This window comes from Salminus brasiliensis, chromosome 21 (genome assembly GCF_030463535.1).
Source record: "Salminus brasiliensis chromosome 21, fSalBra1.hap2, whole genome shotgun sequence".
Classification (NCBI taxonomy): domain Eukaryota; kingdom Metazoa; phylum Chordata; class Actinopteri; order Characiformes; family Bryconidae; genus Salminus; species Salminus brasiliensis.
In genome coordinates this window covers 27,296,031-27,322,498 of record NC_132898.1, presented here as the reverse complement: position 1 = coordinate 27,322,498, position 26,468 = coordinate 27,296,031, and the positions used below count along the sequence as shown (strand labels likewise).

The following is a 26,468-nucleotide window of genomic DNA, read 5'->3' as shown; positions in this document are numbered from 1 at the left end:
CTGCTAATTTACTACATACTAATTATTCAGTACCTGCTAATTTACTACATACTAATTATTCAGTACCTGCTAATTTACTACAAAATAATTATTCAGTACCTGCTAATTTACTACTAAATTAGCAGGTACTGATCTAATCAATGACTACTCAGTGATAATTAATTCAGCATCTACATATTATTCAGTACAAATGAATTATTCAGTACAGACTAATTAGTAACTTCTAATAAGCACTAACTGTTAAGGCCACACAATATGTTTCTAGTGGCCGTGTACTGAGGGCATGTGATAATATACTGGGCCTTGAAATAACATATTAAGGCCACAAATGAAGTTTCTAGTGGCCACCGGATAATATATTGAGGCCACAAAAAAAGTCACATTAATTTGCATTCATTTCGAACTATTGCTTTAAGGGACACCCCCTGCTGCTACAGGCGTCCCACTGCTCACACACAGCGTCTGTAATCTCAGGGAAGAACACTGGCAATAGAGCTCTCTTGAGGAGCCACATATGAGTCAGGGTCCTTGCAAATCCCTCTCCAGTGAAAGGAGTGATGAAATCAGTGTAAAACATTAATCTTGATGCTTGTAATGCCTAACAGTGTTTAATACATACAGCCATAACATTAAAACCACCTAGCCTAACATTGAGTAGGTTCCCCTTATGCTGCTAAAACAGCTCTGGCGCATCGAGGCATGGACTCCACAAGACCTCTGAAGGTGTCCTGAGGTATCTGGCACTGAAACTAACAGCAGCAGATCCTTATTACATAAAGTCCTGTGTGTTGTGAGATGGGGCCTCCATGGATCTCAACCCCATGACCCTGGGTATCCTTCCTTGGAGCACTTTTGGTGGATACTGACGACTGGAAAATACCGCAAACACCCCACAAGACCTAGATCATCTGTGTTTTCCATTTCATCTGATTGTGGTTTTAATGTTATGGCTGATCTGTGTAAAGGAGTTTAATGCCAAAACGTGTAATGTGCCATCACAACACACCACAACCCCGAATCCGTTCTCTTATAATGGTGAGTAATGGGGAATGGATCATTGTACAGCGCTGAAATGTGTGGAAAGGCTTGAGTCCAGTCTTGAAGGGTCACTGCATTGCCCCACTAGTAAGACGGATGTAATCATGACGTTTTGAGCTGGTGTAAAAAATTAATCTTATTAGACCAGATGCCTAACAGGGTCTAACGCGCGTTTAGTCAACGTGAGTCATCACTCTTACACAGACACTCCAGTGGATGGACATGGACAACTTGTTAAAGCAACTGGTAGGCCGACTCTTTCTTTTTTAAACCTTTCTAAGCTGTATTCACTCATTTAGACATGTGAATGTATTATTATATAGGTACATGCTTATAAATCAAGGTGCTACAAGGGATTTTTATTGAGCAGAGCCACAGAAGAGCCATGTGAGATGTAACGATTGAAATAAGGGGTTCTTTAAAAGCCACCAATGTCTCTTTTACAAAAAAATGTAGTCTCTCTTTATAGAACCAAAATTCATCCTTCCATGGCCTTTGCATCATCTTTATTCTAACAAGGGAAATATACTGGGGTTTGTAATACTGGGGTTTGGGGTCAGCAAGGGTGGGCGGACTGATAATGAAGCCTCCTGACATTTCTGTTTGTAAATCAATCACCATATAACATAAAAGTATTGATATTAAATGCAAATTGAATATTTTTAATGATCTTTTAATTAGGGATATCCATAATTGATCAGATATCAGCTTTAGAGCCCTGTCCACTCCCAATCCTTGTCATTCCTTGTTGTAGCACAGCGCCCTCTGGCGCCCGCAGGCGGTATTAGCAGACACGATTCTCAGCTGCAGCAGTGAGGAACTCCAGAAACTACCCTAAACATTCATTTGTGACCTTATTTCGACGAACAGAGCAAAAACCAGCTGTATTTGAACTGATTAGTGCGGAGTTAGCACTAAAACAAAGCTGTTAGCAGCCAAAACAAGGCTGAAGTTGAAGGGTGAACTTTCCGTTCCACCTTAAAAAAAGACGCCGCAGCCCGGCTCTGCTGTTCAGATGTACACAATAACTGCTGCGCTGTTTAAGGTGGAACGGCGAGTTAGCATTTTAGGCTAACTTAAGTCGTGTTTGTGCTGTTAACTGGTGAGTTAATATGTGAAAATTGATGGTTTAAACCACACGTCCGTAAAACTTTGGTCTATTTTCTGCAGTTTGTGCTGTTTAATGCTCACACTAGCTACATAGAAAACACACAGTGGCTCATCCAGCCGTGCAGAGCCGGAGAGCCAGCCGCAGTTCCAGACCAGCAGTGCCGTTGTTGTAGACGGGCGCCACCTGGCGGCTGGTTCCAGGTTGAAGGCGCTGGAGGAGCGACTCCTGCTCCGTCTCGGTGAAGATACAGCGATATCTCTCATAGGAATCGCCTGAATACCATAGTTTATCATCATCATAGAATAATTAAATAATAATTAAATAATTAAATGAATATAATTATATATATAATCATATTTAATAATTAAATAAAAAAAAGTCTTAGCTAATTTTCAACTTTTCTGTTTTTTGGCCAATAGAGGTTGTTATAAATGCTTATAAGGACCTTCTTAGAATATTCAGCAATACAGGTGAGCTTACTGTTAAATAAACACTATCAGGAATCACAAAAGAGGTAAAGCAATTCTTTAAGAAAAAAAAAGCCTTTAAGCGAGTTTATACACCAAATTACTTATTGATTATTATTTCAGACAGCTTTAATTTATTGGTCTGTCACTTACAAGCACACCATGTCTCCTTATATTATATAATATTTTCTTAGAAATGATTTACAATAATTTTATTTACAAAAATACAATTATTTACTATTATTTAACTTCTACAGGCATGCAGGCATATTATCTGTTAAATATAAAAAAAAAAAGAAAAAGATAAAGGCATCCTTTATTGTAACTGCTGCACTATTTTTAATTTAAGGTGGAACAGCTAGCCTGCTGTTATCTAAATGTGAGCTAAAGTGAGCTACTGTACAGTTAAAAAACAGACTTCTTAATTAGGTTAGCTTCTCTAAAACTACGGCACACCTGGGAACTGCTGGCCTGAAACTGAGGCCACTGGTGGTGGGGTGGGTGGCCCGGGCTGGCCTGAACAACAGATATTTATTCTCAGTGTGACCCTGGTTAAATAACTCACCGCACTATAAAACAGTTATTACGCATAAGTAAGTGACAAACAGCAACAGCTGTCAGCTCAAAGTGTGTGCCACTACACACACACACACACACGTACGTGCAAAGTGATTTGGCTGTAGTGTTTTAAAGGAACTGGGTGCTGTATGGTCAGGGAGGTCAGTCAGGCTGGATTATATGGTATTAAACAAAATATAAAATTGTAATTTGAAACAAAATAAATGAAGTTATTATTCATTAGTGAAGCTGTTGCAGTGATTTGCTGGTGTTTACTACTGTTAATTAACAGCACATGGACTGGAGGAGCAGTATCGGCCCACAGTCAGCATGAGGGTACTTGGATCATATCAGGGGGAAAAAAACTCGATCAGGAAATCCTTACTTTTAATGGATTACGTGTGTTTTTTGATGCTAATTATGGGTTTTAAAAAAATGTGAAATTTATTGAAATAATGAGAACATGTGTATTTTGGGGACTACTTTTTCTTCCGCCTTCTGTAACTGCTCCACACAAACACAAGCCACAAGCTCAGACTTTTTTCAAGTTATGGTATGTGTCTGTTTACTTGCTACTAATGCAAACATCTTCAATTTTCCACATGTACTTTTGAAAGTGTCATGATCAGTATTGGCAAGAAAACGAATGAAATGACAGTATTGAGGGTAGACTGAATTCACCATAATAATGCTCTAGAAGGTGTCTCCGTTTCCATTTGTGCCGGAGTTCCCCTTTAAGTACCGTGCTGCTTAACCTGGTCTGCTGTTTCAGGTCCGGGGGAAGGCTCTGCTCTTCATTGTAGTTCTAGGACTGGGAGGCTGTTTCCAGATTGGATGCCACAACACACTGATTAGCTCGCCATCTCCGGTAAGCTTCTTCTAATGATTGTACCACCATTAAACTCTTCAACAGGCCTTGAGGGTCCATATGGACCACCTGAGTGAAGCTGATCTGAAGATTTTGTCTTTTGTATTTGAAGAATTAATAATGATAAAAGCAAATGCTTGGCATTGGGCATGGTGACCTTAGGCCCATGTGTGGTCACTCCACAGCGTCCCACTGTACTCTCAGTGCTTTTCTGAGGAGCTTATACAAGCCACGTGCATGGGACTGACCATCTGCGTCAACTGTGGATGGACATCAAGCTAAATTCACTCAGAGGAATGGGTGTCTGGAAACATCTGTGTTCATATAGGTTGTCTTTAGATGATTTAAATGAAAGTATGTATATTTTACCAAAGCCTTCCAGAAGTATTGGGACTCCTTGTAATATGAGGATCATGATTGGCTCAATCTCTCATGCTGTGTCCACCCACAGTACATCAAGCGTTTTATAAACAGCAGTTGGACTCAGCGCTATGGAGAAGCTCCAGGAGAGAACACGGTCACATTCATCTGGTCTGCTATAGTGTCCATCTTTGCTTTCGGTGGACTTGTTGGATCCATCAGTGTGCGTTGGGTCTCCAACCAACTGGGGAGGTGAGAGGTTCTCTGTAGTTTTCTGCTTGCTGTCCAGTACTGAGTGTTGACTCTGCAATGCCACCATTTATCCTACATTTCTGTAGAAAGCTGAGAGTCTTTACTATAGCAGTAATAAGAACCAGGATTTCTGACCTTTTTAGTACTTCAAATGTACTCAATGTAAAATAGGTAGTACACAAAATGTGTACATGCACCCAGAGCCACCTTGGCCTTAGGGCTTTTGGTCTGAGGCTCCAAGAGCCTTGGGCACAGCCTCTCCTGGCCTAGTCAGTAATGCACTCTTGATCTGAATGAGATTGTTTACAGCTTAATGATTTAATGATGATCCAGTGGAATCCCCCTTTAACCCGTTATGCTCTGAGACTTTCAGTACAATCTAAAGATTCCTAATATCCACATGCAAAGCAGGGCAAACTGGCAGAGTTGTGCCTAAGTTACAACAGTGGAGGCAAATAAGCCAGGAATCGCTGGTGGTTCTGAGGAGTTTTGGAGGTTGAGCTTGACTAATAACTAGGGACTGTTAACCCTGTATAATCACAGAAGGAAAACCCTACTTAATTTCGAATGGAAGTCCATCATGTAAAAAGTCATTTTCCAAGTGATTTTGGAGCATTTTTTCTGTACATCAACGATATATGTGTATATCACCTTGCCATTGCTGTCTCACTATCAGGAAGAAGGCCATGATCTGGAACAACGCCATCAATGTTGTGGCTTTATGCATCATGATCGCCTGTAGACCAGCGAACTCGTTCGAGATGATCCTGATCGCCCGCTTCTTGTTTGGCTTCACCTCAGGTAACTCACTCTCTCACGATAACAGTGAAAGTTCTTTCATTGGAATTGTTTCAGGGATCTTCTTTGTCGTTGATTATTAAGGGTTAGGCGGAAGCCTCCATGTCCTCTACCTTGGTGAGAGCTCACCCAAGAAAATAAGAGGGATGGTCACGTTTACAGTTGCTACTTTCAAAGCTGTTGGGAAAATGACAGGGCAGTTTGCAGGTCTAAGGTGAGGCCTAACTTTTATACAAGGTAAAACTGTAACTGGACAATTCCATAATTCCATAATTCCTCTATAAACAAGGAATATTGTTCAACAGATCTCCCCTTTAGAGATATGAAGGAATTGTCTGTTGACTTCATGGAAAGCATGGAAAGTGTTCTGATAGATCTGCTGTGTCATAGTGAGATCCTGGGCCGGGAGAACTGGTGGAATATCCTGCTCGGAGTTCCAGCGTTTTTCTCCATAATCCAGATGGTAACACTGCCTTTCTTCCCTGAACCACCACGATACTTACTGATAGAGAAGGGCAATGCTGAGCAGTGTAAAAAAGGTATTTATAGCATGTGCGGCCTATCCTTACTTTTCAAAGACACTACATAGCTGTAACTAATGTAACTACATACATATAGTATATATATATATATGTAAATACCAAAAGTGCTCTAAGAAAGGATCATAGGCACCTGTCACTCAGTCGTTTTAGATTTTTAATTTTTAACCATCTCCACTCTGCCAGTAACTCTGCCATTAATTAACTGCCCTTAATGATTTTCCTTTTTAAATTATTTTGTTTTATCCATTGAATTTTTTTTCTCTTTAATTATTAAATAGAAATATTAGTATTCTCGTTTGACTTTTTTTGAAGTGTATATGTGTTTATTACTTTTATTAGTACTGTTATTTTATTATTATTTAAGTTTTTTTTCTTGATCTTTTTCTTTTAATTTCTATTTATTAACTTTATTTATTTTAAGTTATCCACATATGTTTAATGTGACTTTTTTCTCCTCTTAATTCTGTCTTATTAATTCCTATTTTGGTTATATATTTTTATTTATTTATTTATTTTTTTAAATATTATTATTATTATTATTATTATTATTTTTATTATTATTTTTATTTTGTGTGTGTGTGTGTGTGTGTGTGTGTGTGAGACAGTGATGATTATATTATGTGTGTGCACTGCAGCACTACAGTGTCTGTGGGGTCCGGGCGAATACAAGCTGGAGATCGAGGAGATGCTGGTAGAGCAGGCCGCTCTGAAGGGAGAGCGCAGTAAGACTCTGCTGGAGCTGCTGAAGGACCAGAGCGCACGCTGGCAACTTCTGACTATGTTCGTCGTCAATGGGGCTATCCAGTTCAGCGGTGTCTCAGCGGTAAGTTACCTAGAACAGAGGTGTCCCATGAAACTCTGCAGGATGGTCCTTCTGATCCTCTCCTGCTACTGTTTCCACAGATCACCGTCTTTTCTTTCAGCATCTTCGAAGAGGCAGGAATTCCTGTGGATAAGATTCGTTACGTCACTCTGGGGGTGGGGGTATCTGAAATCCTCACCAACATTACATGTGTGAGTTCCACAATACATTAAAATGTAACCCTTAAGCATTTCTGACCTCTCAGATCAGACAGATTACAGAGTTCAAAGATAAGTATGTTGTGTGTATGTGTGTGTGTGCATTAATTTGTGTGCATATGTGTATGTTATATCTCTGTGTTTACACAAAGGGTCTGCTGATTGACCGTGTGGGCAGGAGAGTGCTGCTTTGGGGAGGTTTTGGGTCCATGGCGATCATTATGGCACTGATCACCCTCACTCTGGAGCTAAAGGTGACTGTCCTTTATCCAACAGCTACAATCTGATGGTTTGGTTCAGCCATGCTGCTGTAGATCAGTTATTTCGATGGGAATTGGTGTATAATGATATGTCCAAATGTTTGTGGACACCCCTTTTAATAAACACATTCATACTTTAAGTTGCGCCTAGTGCTGCCACAGATGTACAAATGCACACATACACACACAGCTTTTCTAGTCCCTCTAGAGAAGTACTGCCAATAGAATAGGGCTTTTTTAAACATTAACTTTTTGCACCATGCTCTCTAATGCTAGGAGTATAAAGCCCCCCAACATGCTGTGGAGCAGTGGAAGTACTGTGTTCTCTGGAATAATGGATGGGGCTATATCCAATACATTTGGAATGAGTTGAGGATGTGGTGAGGTGCTGTTTAATCCTCACAGCAATTCTCCTCCAAAATCTAGTAGAAAGCCTTCTTCCCTGGACAGTAGAGACAGTAACTCTAACAAAAGCAGGATAAACAATTTTCTAATGTTCTTAATTTCAGAAAAAAACCAAGAATGAGCAGTGTCCCAATACTTTTGTCCAAATAACATATAAATAAAGCTGCTTTTTTGGGGAATACACCCAGAACTACATTCAAAAAGTGACAAGTCTCAGATCGCAAGTGTATGTACTATTCATACACTTATAATTTCTAATATATACACTTCCACTTTACCAGGAATACTCCTTCTGGATTCCTTACAGCACCGTCTGCCTGATATTCCTCTTTGTCATCTGTTTTGGAGGAGGACCAGGTAAACTACCTCACATATACATTCAACCGATACTACCAATACTTACCGATAACCAATACCTACGATCTGTATAAGTAATGATAACAGAGTCTTTCCAACAGTTCATTATCTAACATCTGTCTTTGATTGACAGCTGGAGTGATACCATCACTCAGCCATGAGATATTTGTCCAGTCGTATCGATCCGCTGCGTTTGTGTTCATCGGGATTCTGATGTGGGTCAGCTTCTCTGTGCTGGGATTTATTTTCCCTTTCCTTCTAGTAAGTCCTCTGTCATCTCACCACACTTGAAATAATCAAATCCCATGGTCATCAGGGATCTTTTGGATCTTTTGTGTAAAGTGGTTCTCAAACTGGTCCTCCCCCCCAGATGGTCCACATTTTTGTGGCCACAGCAAACAATCTGGACCAATATTTGAGAACCACTGCCTGATCGGCTGCATGATAGCTAATGAGTGGATTTGAGCACCACACTGGAGATGTTTCTATTCCAGCCATACTCAGCTGTACCTTCTTCTTCTTCTTCTTCCTGTGCTCCTCAGGCCGCTCTAAAGTCCTACAGCTTCATACTCTTCTCTTGCACATGTTTGGGCGCATCGCTCTTCATTTACTTCATCCTACCGGAGACGAAGGGCAAAACTTCACTGGAAATCACTGAAGATTTTAGGAACATCAGACTTTGTGGCTCTTCAACTGATGACATATGCTTGGAGACAAGACTATGAAAAAAGCAGCCTGTTGCAAAATGCTACAGATGTGAAAGAGCTGCTGTTCTGCTTTTGCCGGTAATGTAGGCATGACGATAATTTACTATTTATTTTCCGAAAAAAATTTATTTAAGTTTCCTGAAACGGCAAAATACAGGGATCCTTGCATGATGCAAACCTCTCAGTCCCTATCTTACTTCTCTGTCTTCTCAGATGTCCTCACAACGTTCCAGGAACATATCCATACTATTATAGATAAAACATGTACAAATGTATTTTGTTCTCTTTACCTAGACATTTTGTCCAATTTTGTGGATGTTTTCCTGACCTTCAGCTCACATCCTACTTTAGAACGTCTGAAACAAACATACTTAACATATTCATACTCAACACATTCAAGTACATCATAAACAATGTAGTTATACATCATTTCTACCAAAATGGATGGTCCTTTCAAGCCTCATCCATTCATAAACCCAGATATTTTCGAAAACATAGCATGCGCTGTCTGTCCCCAGCAGTGTTTCTGATAAAATCTCTACACATAACACCACAAAAACGACCCTAAATTGCTGGTGTGAGCATGCCAGCCTAGCAGGGAGTGCTACCACCTTGCAAAGTGTAATTTCAAATGTATCAAAAAAGCAATGTAATGGCCCAAATAGACCAAAATACAGATCAAGCCTTAAAGCAACACTATGGAAAAGTTGTATTTCTTACTCCTGGGCTCCCCCTGCAGCTGGGAAGTGTCATTTGCATTTGAGCCACCACTAAAGGACACGTTTTTCTGGACGAGCTGAGAGATACAGAACTGTGAAAGCTATAATGTCACTGTAAAAGAAAGTGAAAGTGAAAGGAGCATGTGGACTGATGTGGTACAGTAATAATACCAAATATGCTTGCTTTACACAAACATAATTCACACAAGCATGTCTCACAAGCCTTATCCTGTCTGCTTCTCAAAAGTGACATACCGCAGATAGCGGCGTGCCAAACCTGGAGTAGCAACGACTGTGACACTGTTGTCCCTGTTACAGGTCAGTGGAGCGTATTTTAAAGCTGTTATTTTAAGGTCCCAATTCTACATATTGTTGCTTTAATGTCCTCTGAGTGTCGTAAATAAACATAATTTTAAAGCATACAGCAGACAGTTCAGAAAGTCCCGGAACATCTTATTAATGTTTGGTTAATGACGATATTTCACAGACTAAATAGTTCCTAACGTTAAAAGGACGCCCCGTGCTAGTTGGTTTATTTACTGCACTGTAGCTCAAATCCAACTGATTTCCCTATTATTCCAATGATTTCAACCTATGTACTGTTCCAGCACATTTCCTTCAATGTTTACATGATCTAATGTCCAAAAGCCTGGACGCTAATGTGACTTATGAACTCATGTTTATCTGTTACACACTAATAAGAATCTATGGCAGCACTTTATGTGAAGTCTACCACATTTAGTTGAAATGTACATAATTTAATAAATCCTTAAATATGTCATTTTCTGCAGATTTAAGACACAATTCCTATTATTATTTTTTATTTAATATATTGGAAAAAATCTAATATGCTGTATTTATTACTGACATTACTTTTGCACACCACATTTCATGTTCTTTTTCCTATTTGCTGTGTGTAAAATGATATAAATAAACTGTAAGCATGCTTAAGAATGTACTTTTCACCCTGGGGTGCCCAAACCAATCTTTTTACCCAAAGTACTGTATTGGCACACATTTCACAGCACTGTTCTTAACTGGGCCTCTGTCTTATATGCTGTATTACCCTTATAACAGCGCCATAAATAGAACCAGAGACCCTCACTGTAGTTTAAGGGTTCTCACGTTTTATTGTCAGAGTTAATGCATGAAGTGCCCACGTATTTACATCACTGGCCTGAAATACCTGTGCATAGTCCGCGTGCATAAGACTCTGACCTCCATTAATTAATCCCCCCCATCATATTTCATGCCTGAAGACTCCAATGGGACCCCCAGTTAATTCCTGTTCCGAAGGGCCTCCCCCTTATCGACAGCTGCCAGGCACCACTTCTGCTTAGCCCGGCCTCATTTGCAGTTTAAATACACGCACTGTGCTGTTGGACTGGACTGATGAGGGCTGACGCTATCTCTCTGGTGACGGCTGTTTTATCTGAGCCTCGGCTGTCCGTCCTTTTCTCACAAGAGGTAGAAAAAACTACAGGATTAATCAAGAGTTCCATTACTGAGAGTTACGACCATTTCCTTAAGGTGCAAGTCAACAAATACAGAAACTGGATCTGGAAACTGGCCCTAAATTCAGGTCGGGTTTTAGCAATGTTCAGGGTCCAAGCACAATAATGCCACTTGGTGGCACCACTTTAGGTTAAATACAGGAAAACAGTAAAGGCCCTATTTTAATGACAGTCAGGCATGACTTAATTTATCAGGGGTTTGTTTGTGGCGTGACGTGCAATAAACCAACCAGCGTGTCACTCGCCGTTACCTTTAAGAGCCAGGTGCGGTCTGTCTGACTTTGGTGGATTGCTATTTCAGAGGTGTAAAGCGTGGGAGGGGGGGATACGAGCATCGGGCTGCACTCGCCTGTGTTGACAATTCACTGCCGAGATAGCAACGAACGAACGTCTGACTGTTGACGTCTGACTAGGTTATTTTTAGTTAGTGTAGCTAACCAGTGTTTCCCACTGGCAATATATTGAACTTGACCTAAACACAACTCATTTCGAGACCACCACGCCCATTGGCGTAGATATATTCGCAAGCACCGTTACTGTTTAAATAGCGCAGACGGAAGGTGTGAAAAATGACTGTTGGCGGGGTGTAAGATAGCAGTGAGCATCCCCACGCGCCTCACACAGGGTGTAAGATATGGCCCTATGTGTTAAAGGCAAATTCTGTCCGTTTTTTTTTTGTCACATATAATTTAATGGTTCAGTTGTCAAAGCCATGTAGAGTGGATTTGCGATGAAATGGGTCATCATAAGAAAATGTACTCATAGAATTACCAACCTGGACATAAGAACCAGGGGTCACAATGTCTATTATTATATATACATATCCTCAGTAGGCATTTTATATATTTACTAGCCAGCACCACCTAAACCACACATAAGGAAACATTGTAAGCACAATTATGCCAACACTATGTGTCCAAATGTTTGTGGACACCCCTTGTAATGAATGTATGCAGCTACTTTAAGTTGCACCCATTGCTGACACAGCTTGTCTAGCTACTATAGAGAGGAAGTACTGCCAGTAGAAAAGGACTCTCTGAAACAGGTAGACATGAACCTATTGGCACCATGCTGCCTAATGCCACACGTGGGATAGAGGGGTATAAAGCCCCCCAGCATTGAGCTGTGGAGCAGTGGAAGAATGTGTTTCTGGAATGATGGATGATGCTCCAACAAATACTTTTGGGATGAGGAACTCCAGCCACTGTATGGACTACGTCAGTTCCACCATCAGTTCACCTGGTTTACTTCAGTGAAGGACTGGTTGGTTTTGTAAGGCATTATGTTGGAAGGGAACTCTAAGCAATGGGCTGAGGAAAGCTCTGGAAATGGATAAGCTAACACACACACACACAAAAAGAGAGCCGCATAGAGAACCCTAGGAATACTCAATATTCCAGACTCCAATAGACTCCATCGATACTGTAGATTACTGTACAGCCCAGCTGAAGTAAAATGAGGTTAGGTTAGGTTAGGTTACATTAGGGGTGGGCAACGAGGGCCAGGGTCCAGCACAGTTTGCTGATGTCCCTGCTTTAACAGACCTATTAAATCTAGCAATTAACAAGTGAGGTGAGTTAGGTGTGCTTAAGCAGGAATAGCTGGAATTGCCCACACTGGGGTTAGATAGTGGTTAGGTATATAGTAATGGCTAATGTTGCATAATTGGTCAGCCCTGTTCAAGTGACATGCTTTGTTAAGTTTTAAGCTGAGAAAAGTTGCTGTCATTCCCAATTTGTCCAGTTTGTTTTTTTAAGGTCCCACCCTGTGACAAAAAAACAAAAACGCTCCAAATCTGATTTTTTTGTCCACTATAGCCTTGTAATTATGAGGGTATTAGCAGACAAAATATGAATAATGCTACGGCCATGCTACAGGCAGGCCTACATTCCTGTGCACTAAAATGCCATCACATTAATTAAAGGGTTGGCATGGCATAACGGATAACACCACTTCCTGCCAAAGAGTATTCATTTTGCCCGTATTTGTGCAAGTTTTCTAAAAAGCTTGCGAATATGGACAAATTTACAGATTTACAGATACTGATGAAACAGCCAGACTCCCAAAGACTCATTTATGCTCAATGTTAAATATGAATACAGATGCTCTGCATCCAGTCTGTCCATATTTGTGAATTCTGTGAAAGCTTATGGATACAAGGGAGAAAAAAGCTCAGCCAACATGCTCATGTGGGGCTCATGTGGGTGGAACGAGGGCTAGGTGGGTTCCAGGTGGGCATGGGTTCTGAGTGGGTTTGTGCATATGTTTTAGTGGGACCCAGTTAGGCTTTACAAATGGGCCCCATCATTACAGCCCACCTTTTTCTCACATGGGTCCCTATGTCCCTATATTTAGGCCCTATGTGTAATATACAACCCAGATGGGGCCCATATTTAACCCCTTCTGATCCCATCATTGACCCTGTTGGGCAACCATACGTAGGGCCAACGTGGACCCTGAGGACAAGACTTTCTAGTTCCCAGGCTCCACATGGGCATGTTATCTGTGAAAAATATTGGGTTCGTGCCAAAGATTGAAAAGATTTCAGAGCACAATTTGACTTTTTTTTTTGCTGATTTTAAAATACCTACTACTACTAAATTTTTGTTCTTGCAATAATTGATGATTACTTTACTTTAGTTACTCCAATAAACATTATTATTATTATTATTATTAAGTGTCCTCAGTAGAAAATCAATAAAACATCATGTGCTTAGGGGTACTTTTTTGGTGCCTACCAGCCAACAACCAACAAGCTGTCCATGTCCGTCCACCTGCGCATTTGTCAATTCTTGCCGAGTCATTGAACGTAACTGTGAAACGTCATGCCAGCAAGACATTTCAAAATTGGGTAAAAAATTAATCTTGTTGCTCTAGATGCCTAACAGAGTCTTAAATACACGTCTGGTCAACCCGAATCATCACTCTCGCAAAGCCGCTCAGGTAGACGGACATGGACAGCTTGTGGAGGCAACTGGTAGGCAACGTTTATATTGTATTTTCACCAAGTTTGACACAAGAGCTTGAAAGAGTTAGACGTAATGCATAATTATTTTCATACTAGTGTTAAATATCCAAATTCTGTCAGAAGATCTTATCGTAGGGCTTTGAAAGATGATCTCTGTCTATTGATATGACTTTTTTTGTGGGGGAAATTATACTATGGTCTTATGTCTGTACCGCTGTTGACTAAAGAGTATAACATATGTTAGAACAGATGTTTTACATATAGTGAACATAAGTGATGGCTCAAAATGGTCAGATAACATTTAACCAGCCTATTTACCACCCTGTTATGTTACCTCAGATGCTGGTTGTTCTGATCTCACAGAACCCACATATTATAGCATAGTTTTTACACTGTGACAAAAAACACTTATCAGACAGTGCTTTAGCCTAGCCCCAACTCGCTTCCTCAGATTTCCTCAGACTTCTTCTAGAGTTTTACCAGTAAGACATAAGCTGGAGCTTTCACTTCTGATGTGTGTTGAGCTCCAGTTTGGTTCAGCTGGGGTAGGCCAGCTTGTTTTCGAGGGAGTGGATGATGTTGAGAATAAAAGCCAGTTGCTTAGTATTAGCTTTTAGCCTAGCGCAGATCCCTGTTTACCTCCAGAGCTTTCACTTTGTCACGTGCCAAGCTTCGGCTCCCCTTCCGCAGACACTGGCACAGGACAAGCCCTGGTCATGAGGTCTGGTTCCTGTAGGAACTTGAATGCCTATAACCTTGAGTCTTGAGGTGGTGAGCTGCTCTCCAGTATCAACACCACCATATTCTCCCACAGTCACAGCTTCACCAGCTTTGACTAAGGCTTTCTGTGGGGGACGGGGTTCATTTTGGAGGTGTAAAGGCTTAGGGGGTTGTGAATTGCCCTGCCCTAGGCTCTGTTTTGGCCTAGAGCAGGAACAACAGTGTTTGAGGTCATGTACTGAACTCTCATTAATCTACTAAGTCAAGGAAATACACCTTAGGGCTCCTTTAGTAGCGTCAAATGTCTTTTCTGTTGTTTCAGGTTCGGGGGAAAGCCCTACTCCTCATCATAGTTCTCGCACTAGGAGGATCCTTTCCGATGGGATGCAACAACACGCTGATTAGCTCGCCGTCTCCAGTTAGTATGTTCTTTAACTGTTTTAGAAGAGAGGAACTGGCTCTGAGGCTGAGCTGAATGTAATTAGCTCATGTTGAGATGTTTTACAGTCTGCTGTAATCATCAATACTCATCAGAAAACCCATGCTCTGTCCGCAGTACATCAAGCGCTTTATAAACAGCAGTTGGACTCAGCGCTATGGAGAAGCTCCAGGAGAGAACACGGTCACATTCATCTGGTCCGCTGTGACATCCGTCTTCACTTTTGGCGCACTGCTTGGGTCAGTCAGTGTCCGCTGGGTCACCAACCAACTGGGCAGGTGAGATTTAAGGGTTTCACTACAGTTAACATAGCAATCCTCATAAACCACTACAACTTCCATGGAAACCCAATGCCGGTGGTGCAGCGCTTGTGAAATGAAATGTTTTTATTGTAATATTTACCCACAATACTGCATATTCTCTGGTAACTGTGTGTACTATGAGTGGAGTAAGGGGGGGGGGGGGGGGTTCTCCTAGGTTTCTCCTACTATCACTGCGAACTTTGCACATTGCCGCTGCTGTAGTTTAAAGTCTGTCAGCCTGGGGCCCCAAGCAGTCACCTCTGTATATAAATGTAGTACTTCTTGGGCCAAAATTGAAAGTTGATTTAAGGAGGATAAGCAATAGGATTGTTAAAATTATTAATATTAAATAATTGACTTTGCTATTACTGTTTCACCCCCCACAGAAAGAGAGCCATGATCTGCAACAACGCTGTCAACATCGTGGCTTTTGGTATCATGGCCGCCTGTAGAGCGGCAAACTCGTTCGAGATGATCCTGATCGCTCGCTTCTTGTTTGGCTTCACCTCAGGTAACTCACTTTCTCAAGGTGACTGTAATATCTGTCAACGTCAAGTGTATCCAAACCACTGACTGGTACTGGTCCAACAACTCCTTGTGAACTACAGCATTAGACTCTGCTGCAGCCGTTCAGGATAAGCTGTAATAAGACTTTCTGAACGTTGATCTTCATGATGGAGTTGTCCTGGAGCTCATGGCTTTTTGTGTGTTTCATTTCTTTTAATGAAGGGTTAGGTTTTAACATCCATATCCTCTACCTCGGAGACTGCTCACCCAAGAAAATTAGAGGGACGGTCACACTTTCAATTGCTGTTTTAATGTCTAGCGGCAAGCTGATGGGCCAGTTCCTGGGGCTAAGGTGAGGCCAACTTTTATATGGAAAATGTGCAATACAAGGGCGTCTAAACCTTCTGAATGTGTTATTATACATGCAATTATAGCAAATACTATACATATTTAAATACACTAAACAAGACACCAAAAGACGCCCTCAGAAGTCATATTCACTATTTAAAGAATAAATAATTCCAACATATTGTAAAAATACTATAATTTCTATTTATATAATATTTCATCAAATTATCTGCCTAGAGATGTGTTGAAACTTTATGAATACAATGTATATATATATATATATATATACCTATTCAGTGCAGTGTGGATATACAAACTTGTTAGTATATTAAAAACCCATGTACGGTAATCAGCCCCAGTAGTGATTACTGTTTTTACTGTAAAGCTGAAACCTGGGGGGGGAGATGGGTTAAGAACAGCACTGGACACTCCTAAATGAACACTGTGTCTCTCAGCTCCTCTTGGTGCTGTACTGTTACTCATACGTCTGTCTGCTCTCACAGCGAGCTCTTGGGCCGCGAGGAATGGTGGAATATCCTGCTCGGCATCCCAGTGTTTTTCTCCATAATTCAGATGGTAACACTGCCGTTCTTTCCTGAGGCACCAAGATACTTACTGATAGAGAAGGAAAACACTGAGCAGTGTAAAAAAGGTGTGTATTTACTAAAAAAAGACTGTTTGGTTCAAATGCAGGTAAATGTGAATGTCAAATCAGCGAAATTTGTGTTTGTACATGAATTTTAGATAAATAGGATTAGATAAAACGATATGGACAAAAGTATTGGGACACCTTCTCATTCATTGTTTCTTCTGAAATCAAGGGTATTAAAAAAAGGTTATCCTGCTTTTGTTGGAGTAACGGTCTCCACTGTCCAGGGAAGAAGGCTTTCTACTTGATTCTGGAGGAGCAGAGGAGCAGCTCAGTGCTGGGGGCATTTATACCCCTCTAGCCCACACCTGGCATTAGGCATGGTACGAAGAGGCTCATGTTTATCTGCCACAGAGAGTCCTATTCTATTGCTGATACTTCTTCTCAATAGGGACCGGACAAGCTGTGTGTGTATGAATTTGCACATCTGTGTCAGTAAGGGGTGCAACTTAAAGTAGCTGAATGCATTCATGAGAAGGGGTGTCCACAAACATTTGGACATATAGTGTATTTTATACATATGTTATTTCTATATATTCTACAGCCTATTCAGTGAACCTTGCTGTGTTCTCTGCTTATGTGCAGCACTGCAGTGTCTGTGGGGACCAGGCGACTATAAGCTGGAGATCGAGGAGATGCAGGTAGAGAAGGCCGCTCTGAAAGGAGAGCGCAGTAAGACTCTGCTGGAGCTCCTGAGGGATCGGAGCGCACGCTGGCAACTTCTCACTGTGTTATTCATCCACATGGCGATCCAGTTCTGCGGCATCTCTGCAGTAAGTCCCAGAGCTTTTTACGTAGCTGTAATACTGCTTAAGGTTTTCCTGCTTCCGTCAGTTGCAGTAGGTCTGGGTTGGAGACCCAAGTTTCTTGGTTTGATCCTTCTGTTGTTCTCGTGTGGACCTTGTGTTGTTCTATGAGGCCTTCTAATCCCTTCTGCTCTGTTTGCACAGTTTAGCGTCTTTGCGTTCAGCATCTTCGAGGAGGCAGGAATTCCTGTGGATAAGATCCGTTATGTCACTCTGGGGATTGGGGCGTCTGAAGTTCTCACCAACATCACATGCGTGAGTTCACTTGCGTGAGGCCTACCTTCATAGGGGCTTCATAACACATGCTTAAAGACTGAATATAACATTGGATAGAAGCAATTCTTGAGTACACATGAGTTCCCATAATGAGATCTATTCGTCATTAATGACACTGTTATGAAGCATTATTACTAAGTAATGAAACTTATGAGGCAAAGGCCTGAATAATTAATTGACATGATGCAAAACTGGCAGTTGATCTTTTCATTGTGTTCAAATTTCGATGTACACACAGGGTCTGCTGATTGACCGTGTGGGCAGGAGAGTGCTGCTTTGGGGAGGTTTTGGGTCCATGGCGATCATTATGGCACTGATCACCCTCACTCTGGAGCTGAAGGTGACTGTCTTTCATCCAACATCATTGATATGCTTTAATCAGGCATACTAGACATGGATCAATTAGCCCATTAGTTACGCTTCCAAACACATGTACTAATTATATGTATATATACACATAAAATACATATAAATATAAATATATATAAATATTAATCCAATAATTAAGCAATCATTAAGATTCATTTTCAGTTTAAGAGATCTAAGCACATAAACATATTCTTATTCCTTTAAGATACCAAGAGTCACACCCCTGGGGTTTTACTTCAATATTATAATACATACATACAGAAATATAGGGCCCAAAAGCAGCTTAGCAGAAACACCATAAACTCCTAAAATACACCATATGTCCAAATGTTTGTGGACACCCCTTCTAATAAATGCTTTCAGTTATTTCAGTTGCACCCATTACTTGAAACAGATGTGCAAATACACACACACACACACACACACAGCTAGTCCCGGTAAAGAAGTACTGATAATAGAATAGGACTTTCTGGAGCAGACAAACATGAACCTATTGTCCACCCCAACCTTCCCCCAAATAACACTTGCTAAATGCAATCAAATCCTCACAGCAATGCTCCTTCAAAATCTAGTAGAAAGTCTTCTTCTCTGGACAGTAGAGACAGTTACTCCAACAAAGCAGAATCAACCTTCTTTAATCTTTTTATATTCTTAATTTCGGAAGAAACAATGATTGAGCAGGTGTCCCAATAGTTTTGCCCATATAGTATTAAAGGTAGTAAAGGAACATTTACATTTATAGTTTTTCATAATTTACTAATGAATTAAGTAATGAATTAAGTAATAAGTTACTCTGAAACAAATGGAAACATAAATGTAATATGAAAAACAGGTGGGACCATTCCTTTAACCTGTGTCCAGAAAACCGCCCCTGTCCACATGTTTAGTATGTCTACTTTAGTTTTTGTAATATCATAAAAATGAACAGGTTTTGAAGTGTTACTCATAAATCCTCTCCCACATTACCAGGACTACGCTTTCTGGATTCCTTACAGCACTGTCGGACTCATATTCCTCTTTGTGATATTTTATGGAGGAGGTCCAGGTAAACTTAACACACACACATTTACACAGACTGCTTATGAAATAATGAACATTCCTGATTTATTTATTTATTTGATTGACAGCTGGGGTGATACCGTCGCTCAGCCATGAGCTATTTATCCAGTCGTATCGATCGGCTGCGTTTGTGTTCATCGGGATTCTGATGTGGGTCGGCTTCTCTGTGCTGGGCTTCATTTTCCCTTTCCTTCTAGTAAGTCCTCTGTCACCTCGCCACCCTTGGGATATTCAAATCCCAGGGTCATCTGGGTCTTTTATGTGCCTCAAAGCAGAGGTTCTCAAACGGGTCCCCTTTAGATGGTCCACGTTCTTGCTCAATCACTGACACAGTGCCGATTACGTCTTTGGGCCCTGGAGGACCAGTCTGAGACCTTTTTCTGCTTGTTGTGACATAAGTGTTCCAGTAGACCTAAGACCAGGTGTCCATGTCCCTGTCCACAGACATCGCTATTTAATTATTTACACTGTCGTTGTCACACAGTTAAACCTGCTCTCAGTAAAAGAACTGGACTGAAGACAGGAGCTCGTTATCAAATCCAAAGTCCAGAATCCATAATTCTCTTTGATTGAGGAGTTTAGTCATTCAGTGGCTTTTGGGTGTATTTGTCTGCCTCAGAGGAGGGTAGAAATTCATTCAGAATACTCGGCTACATGCACATGACATGGAAGTACAATATTGGTGGATTTGGATAATTAATTATTTTATTCTTTCAATTCTAGTTAACTTTCGACGTTTATCAGATTTTATTTTAGACAAAAGCTTCCCGAAAAGAGAAGAATGGAGTCTAACAAAGTTCAGATCCTATGCTGATACTGGATTTACTAAAAACAATCCAGTGCAGTTTCTTAAATTTGTACTTGATAAGTTGGGGATGATGACACGGGGTGGTGGTCATCCAACATCCTGACCTTACTAACGCTGCTCTTGTTGCTTAATGCAATCAAATGCTCCTCCAAGATCTAGTAGAAAGTCTTCTTTCCTGGACAGTAGAGACAGTTACTTCAACAAAAGCAGGATAAACTCTTTTTTAATGCCCTTCATTTCAGAAGATGTGTCCCAATACTTTTGTCCATATAGTGTATATACAGTCTGTGCTCGGGCAGAAGATGTCAGCTAAACACAAGCTGAAATTATGCTCTTCTTGTGTTCCTCAGGCTGCTCTGAAGTCCTTCAGCTTCATGTTCTTCTCATGCGTGTGCTTGGCCATATCACTCTACCTTTACTTCCTCCTGCCAGAGACGAAGGGTAAAACTCCACTAGAAATCTCTGAAGATTTTAAGAACATCCAACTGTGTGCCCCATCAAATGTTGACGTGTGCTTGGAGACGAGGTTGTAAGAAACAATCGACGAGCTGGTGATGTGCTGACAAATATTAGAGTTAGTGAGACTGGAAGGAGGACCACGTCTGAAGCTCTTCCAGTCTTAACGTCTTATAAGTGTCCCTCTCTAGAATGTGAGCGGAAAAATGGGACTAGCTGGCAGTTGACCTTCGTCAACGTCATCAAATTTGATGTTGATTATAGATGGACTCAGCCAATCACAGTGTTTACTTGAAAGTATGCCCCTAAAAAGCCTCTCGGCCAATCGCACAGAGCCGCCGATTTACATTTAAAAGGTCATTGCTTAGACAGTTGCGCCACTCGGGAGCCTGAAGCATAAACTATAAAGAATAGATGCAAACCTCCCACCTGTCTCTTTCAGTTGAGCATAAAGTGATATCACTCTGAGGATATCTTGTGTGTAGCTGCTTCAGAAGCCCAGTCCCAGAGTTCATTTCCCTCCTACAGTAATATTTACTCTCCTTATACTAAAACCATGTGTTGAGGCGTGGTCCGAACTTGCAAAATGAGTGTAAATATTGCACAGGAATTTTGTCTTGTTTAGTTAATTTATTTAACCATCCGAGTAACTTAAGACTGTACAGTACTTTTTCTTCTCTAACCAAAAACACAACGTGATTCAGCTTATTATTGTGGTTATAGTGAGCTTCATGAATCCCTTATTTATTATTCAGTTATTATTCCTAATGCAGAATCTGCTGTGAATGATTTGGTAACTGTTTGGTTTAGCATCTTATCTTATGGAGTCCCACAGGGTTCTATTGTAGGGCCTATTCTCATAGAGGAGAAGAGTTTTTTTAGACAGGCAGGTGATAAGTCGTAGGAATCACATGAAAAAATGAACCGATCACAACCCCACCCCTGCTGTGGACCGCACTAGGTTGAAAGGCTGTGATGATTATTCTGCTTTAATTATTTTCCTAATGCTTTGGTGCAGCAGGCCTCAGGCTCTTCCTGCAGGCTCTACCGTGCCCATTCTGCTGGCAGAATGGAAATTGACTCTGATGTTTGTAATTAATATAATAAAATAAACAATTTACCTCAAATCTTTGTCATCTGATTAACCTCAGCACAGTCGTGTGAATGTTTTGACTCTTTGTTGAGCTGTTAGGGAGCAATGAGGAATGAAGGGGGGTAGGGTGGGACCCCCTGTGTACAACTGCCATGATATTGCACATCATTTAAACACAATGTGGTGGTTTTATGTGGTCTTCTTGACTTGATTGGTCATATATGAAGACCAAAAAGACAGATTCAGGTTTAAGTCATAAAGACAAAAAATAAAAAATCACACACACTGCCATCAAAATATATTTCACTGATCATCTACCCTTGCTTTTTTATGAGGAGCTGGAGCAGTGGGGATTGTTTAGAGGTGAGTGCTTATGCTATCTGGTCCACTTTACTGAATTGTTGTAGTCTTAGGAAGACTGTGGGGGCCTGCCTTAGACTGGCCGATTCAGAGTTATGACCACTATAGCAAGGCAAGTCACCTCTTTAGCCAGTTCTGGGACCTCCTTGAGTCCCAAGGCTTCCCAAGATTTTTTTGAGGGGGGCTGGGGCTATACTACTCTCAGGCCAGGCCCTGTGTCACCAGGGTGAAGGCTGGAGACCCATGGAATAGGGAGTCCACAGTGCTGCAATGTGCCCTGGAGAAGGCTGGGGAATCCACTGTCTGCTCCAGTGCTGGCTCCCAGGTCGGGGAGGCTAAACTCCGCCTTTCACCTGAGCATCATCTCCAGCGCAGAGGTGCTGTTTATGATTGGACTGATTAGGACTGCTCTTAGGCACCTCAGTTTTGGGTGCTCTTGGTGAAGATGTCCAGATCCTACAAATCTGATGTTAGTTGCTTTGTTTGGGTTTGACTCTCTGACCTGGGTTATGGACTTGCCTGGCTTGACCTCTGCCTTAGACACAGTTAACTGTGACTAAGACCTAGGCCTTCAGTTCAGGCCGCAAATGTTAAGCATTGAATATTTCAAGTGTAACAGACAATTTCAAGTCTTTGTGAGGGAGCTGCTGCTGTTTTCCGTTTCTGATGACTGCCTGAATCCAGGTTAAACAGTCCTTGAGTGACTGTAACACTGTATGTGCATGGTTTAAAAACAAGTATCCTATTGAATACCATTTTAATATCAATTTAAAATAGTTTTTCCATCAAAATTATAACTTATTATTCTATCAACCAATAATATCAAGTTTCCTCCGACCCCCTTATTATTGTGGGGAAACCTTCAGCTAGCAAGCTCAGAGACCCAGACATCCATCATGGTACAGAGGGAAAATGTTACTGTATTACCATTATTAACCACTTTTCAACCAAATGGAGATTGCATCTTACCTCATCATATTCCAACCCCCCATTAATTTCCTCCCTTCTCATGTTTCATGCCAATGGGACCCCCAGTTAATTCCTCTTCCGAAGGGCTTCCCCCTTATCAACAGCTGCCAGGCACCACTGCTGCTTAGCCCGGCCTCATTTGCAGTTTAAATACACGCACTGTGCTGTTGGACTGGACTGATGAGGGCTGACGCTATCTCTCTGGTAACGGCTGTTTTATCTGAGCCTCGGCTGTCCGTCCTTTTCTCACAAGAGGTAAAAAAAACTACAGGATTAATCAAGAGTGCCATTACTGAGAGTTACGACCATTTCCTTAACGTGCAAGTCAACAAATACAGAAACTGGATCTAGAAACTGACCCTAAATTCAGGTCGGGTTTTAGCAATGTTCAGGGTCCAAGCACAATAATGCCACTTGGTGGCACCACTTTAGGTTGAATACAGGAAAACAGTAAGGGCCCTATTTTAATGACAGTCAGGCATGACTTAATTTATCAGGGGTTTGTTTGTGGCGTGACGTGCAATAAACCAATCAGCGTGTCACTAGCCGTTCCCTTTAAGAGCCAGGTGCGGTCTGTCTGACTTTGGTGGATTGCTATTTCAGAGGTGTAAAGCGTGGGGGGGTGGGGGGTGCACAAGCGTCGGACTGCACACGCCTGTGTTGACAATTCACTGCCAAGATAGCAACAAACGAACGTCTGACTGTTGACGTCTGCCTAGGTTATTTTTAGTTAGTGTAGATAACCAGTGTTTCCCACTGGCAATATATTGAACTTGACCTAAACACAACTTATTTCGAGACCACCATGCCCATCGGCGTAGATATATTCGCAAGCACCGTTACTATTTAAATAGCGCAGACGGAAGGTGTGAAAAATGACTGTTGGCGGGGTGTAAGATAGCAGTGAGCATCACCACACGCCTCACACAGGGTGTAAGATATGGCCCTATGTGTTAAAGGCAAATTCTGTCCGTTTTTTTTTTTTTGTCACATATAATTTAATGGTTCAGTTGTCAAAGCCATGTAGAGTGGATTTGCGATGAAATGGGTCATCATAAGAAAATGTACTCATAGAATTACCAACCTGGACATAAGGACCAGGGGTCACGATGTCCATTATTATATATACATATCCTCAGTAGGCATTTTATATACAGTGAGGAAAATAAGTATTTGAACACCCTGCGATTTTGCAAGTTCTCCCACTTAGAAACCATGGAGGGGTCTGAAATTTTCATCTTAGGTGCATGTCCACTGTGAGAGACATAATCTAAAAAAGAAAATCCGGAAATCACAATGTATGATTTTTTAAATAATTTATTTGTGTGTTAGCAAAAATTCTGGCCCTCAAAGACCTGTTAGTCCACCTCTAAAAAGTCCACCTCCACCTCCACCTGTTTGAGGTTGTTGTGGCGTGGCGTATCAATGATCCTAAGAAAGGTGAGGAATCAGCCCAGAACTACACGGGAGGAGCTGGTCAATGACCTGAAGAGAGCTGGCACCACTGTTTCCAAGGTTACTGTGGGTAATACAGTAAAACATCATAGTTTAAAGTCATGCATGGCACGGAAGGTTCCCCTGCTTAAATCAGCACACGTCCAGGCCCATCTTAAGTTTGCCCATGACCATTTGGATGATCCAGAGTAGTCGTGGGAGAAAGTTCTGGTCAGATGAGACCAAAATAGAACTTTTTGGTCTTAATTCCACTTGCCGTGTTTGGAGGACGAAGAATGATGAGTACCATCCCAAAAACACCATCCCTACTGTGAAGCATGGGGGTGGAAGCATCATGCTTTGGGGGTGTTCTGCACATGGGACAGGACAACTGCACTGTATTAAGGAGAGGATGACCGGGGCCATGTATTGCGAGATTTTGGGGAACAACCTGCTTCCCTCAGTTATAGCACTGAAGATGGGTTGTGGCTGGGTCTTTCAACATGACAATGACCCAAAGCACACAGCCAGGATAACCATGGAGTGGCTCCGTAAGAAGCATATCAAGGTTCTGGAGTGGCCTAGCCAGTCTCCAGACCTAAACCCTATAGAAAATCTTTGGAGGGAGCTTAAACAACGTGTTTCTCAGCGACAGCCCAGAAACCTGTCTGATCTGGAGAAGATCTGTGTGGAGGAATGAGCCAAAATCCCTGCTGCAGTGTGTGCAAACCTGGTGAAAAACTACAGGAAACGTTTGACCTCTGTAATTGCAAATAAAGGCTACTGTACCAAATATTAACATTGATTTTCACAGGTGTTCAAATACTTATTTGCAGCAGTAACACACAAAAAAATTATTTAAAAATAATACATTGTGATTTCCGGATTTATTTTTAGATTATGTCTCTCACAGTGGACATGCACCTAAGATTAAAATTTCAGACCCCTCCATGATTTCTAAGTGGGAGAACTTGCAAAGTCGCAGGGTGTTCAAATACTTATTTTCCTCACTGTATTTACTAGCCAACACCACCTAAACCTAAAGCACCATAATGCCAACACTATGTGTCCAAATGTTTGTGGACACCCCTTGTAATGAATGTATGCAGCTACTTTAAGTTGCACCCATTGCTGACACAGCTTGTCTAGCTACTATAGAGAGGAAGTACTGCCAGTAGAAAAGGACTTTCTGAAACAGGTAGACATGAACCTATTGGCACCATGCTGCCTAATGCCACACGTGGGATAGAGGGGTATAAAGCCCCCCAGCATTGAGCTGTGGAGCAGTGGAAGAACGTGTTTCTAGAATGATGGATGATGCTCCATCAAATACTTTTGGGATGAGGAACTCCAGCCACTGTATGGACTACGTCAGTTTCACCATCAGTTCACCTGGTTTACTTCAGTGAAGGACTGGTTGGTTTTGTAAGGGGTTATGTTGGAAGGGAACTCTAAGCAATGGGCTGAGGAAAGCTCTGGAAATGGTTAAGCTAACACACACACACACACACACACACACACGTGTACACAGTGTATCAATGTATTGTTTGTTTGTTTGTATTTATTCTGATAATCTTTTTTCAACAACTAAACACTTGCAGATGAACAGCTTCCCAAGTCCATGTCTGATGCTCACAGCAGTACTGTATGTGATATGACCCCGGTCAGTAAACAGTAAGCAGTCTCTTGGTCAACAGGAGAAAAAATAGGTCAGAGGCTTCTCTTTTCACCTCTTAATAGAGAATGTGTGATTCAAGTGTAGACCGGTTTTGTCCAGCTAAACTGGACTCTGGCCCTCCGGGGCCATGTAATTATAATAGGCTGATGCAAGCCGTGGATTTGCTTGCACACAATAGAGGTGGACAGTCTGCTCAGCATAATCCACAGCATACACGTAGATTACTGTACAGCCCAGTTGAAGTAGAATGA

The 26,468-nt window shown here is 41.4% G+C and overlaps 2 protein-coding genes across 2 annotated transcripts; both read left to right on the top strand.

The window, feature by feature from the left end:
* Positions 1 to 1,221: 1,221 nt before the first annotated feature.
* Positions 1,222 to 8,761, top strand: LOC140543192 (solute carrier family 2, facilitated glucose transporter member 9-like). Its single transcript, XM_072666223.1, has 12 exons — positions 1,222 to 1,284; positions 3,947 to 4,042; positions 4,494 to 4,654; positions 5,331 to 5,455; positions 5,537 to 5,666; positions 5,843 to 5,991; positions 6,630 to 6,817; positions 6,898 to 7,008; positions 7,167 to 7,268; positions 7,961 to 8,036; positions 8,170 to 8,297; positions 8,579 to 8,761. Exons 1-12 carry the CDS (start codon positions 1,255 to 1,257, stop codon positions 8,759 to 8,761), a joined length of 1,479 nt encoding a protein of 492 aa, XP_072522324.1. The 5' UTR covers positions 1,222 to 1,254.
* A 6,204-nt stretch (positions 8,762 to 14,965) lies between these two features.
* LOC140543186 (solute carrier family 2, facilitated glucose transporter member 9-like) lies at positions 14,966 to 20,760 on the top strand. Its single transcript, XM_072666217.1, has 11 exons — positions 14,966 to 15,082; positions 15,221 to 15,381; positions 15,792 to 15,916; positions 16,135 to 16,264; positions 16,764 to 16,912; positions 17,495 to 17,682; positions 17,860 to 17,970; positions 18,230 to 18,331; positions 19,330 to 19,405; positions 19,488 to 19,615; positions 20,578 to 20,760. Exons 1-11 carry the CDS (start codon positions 14,966 to 14,968, stop codon positions 20,758 to 20,760), a joined length of 1,470 nt encoding a protein of 489 aa, XP_072522318.1.
* Positions 20,761 to 26,468: the final 5,708 nt, after the last annotated feature.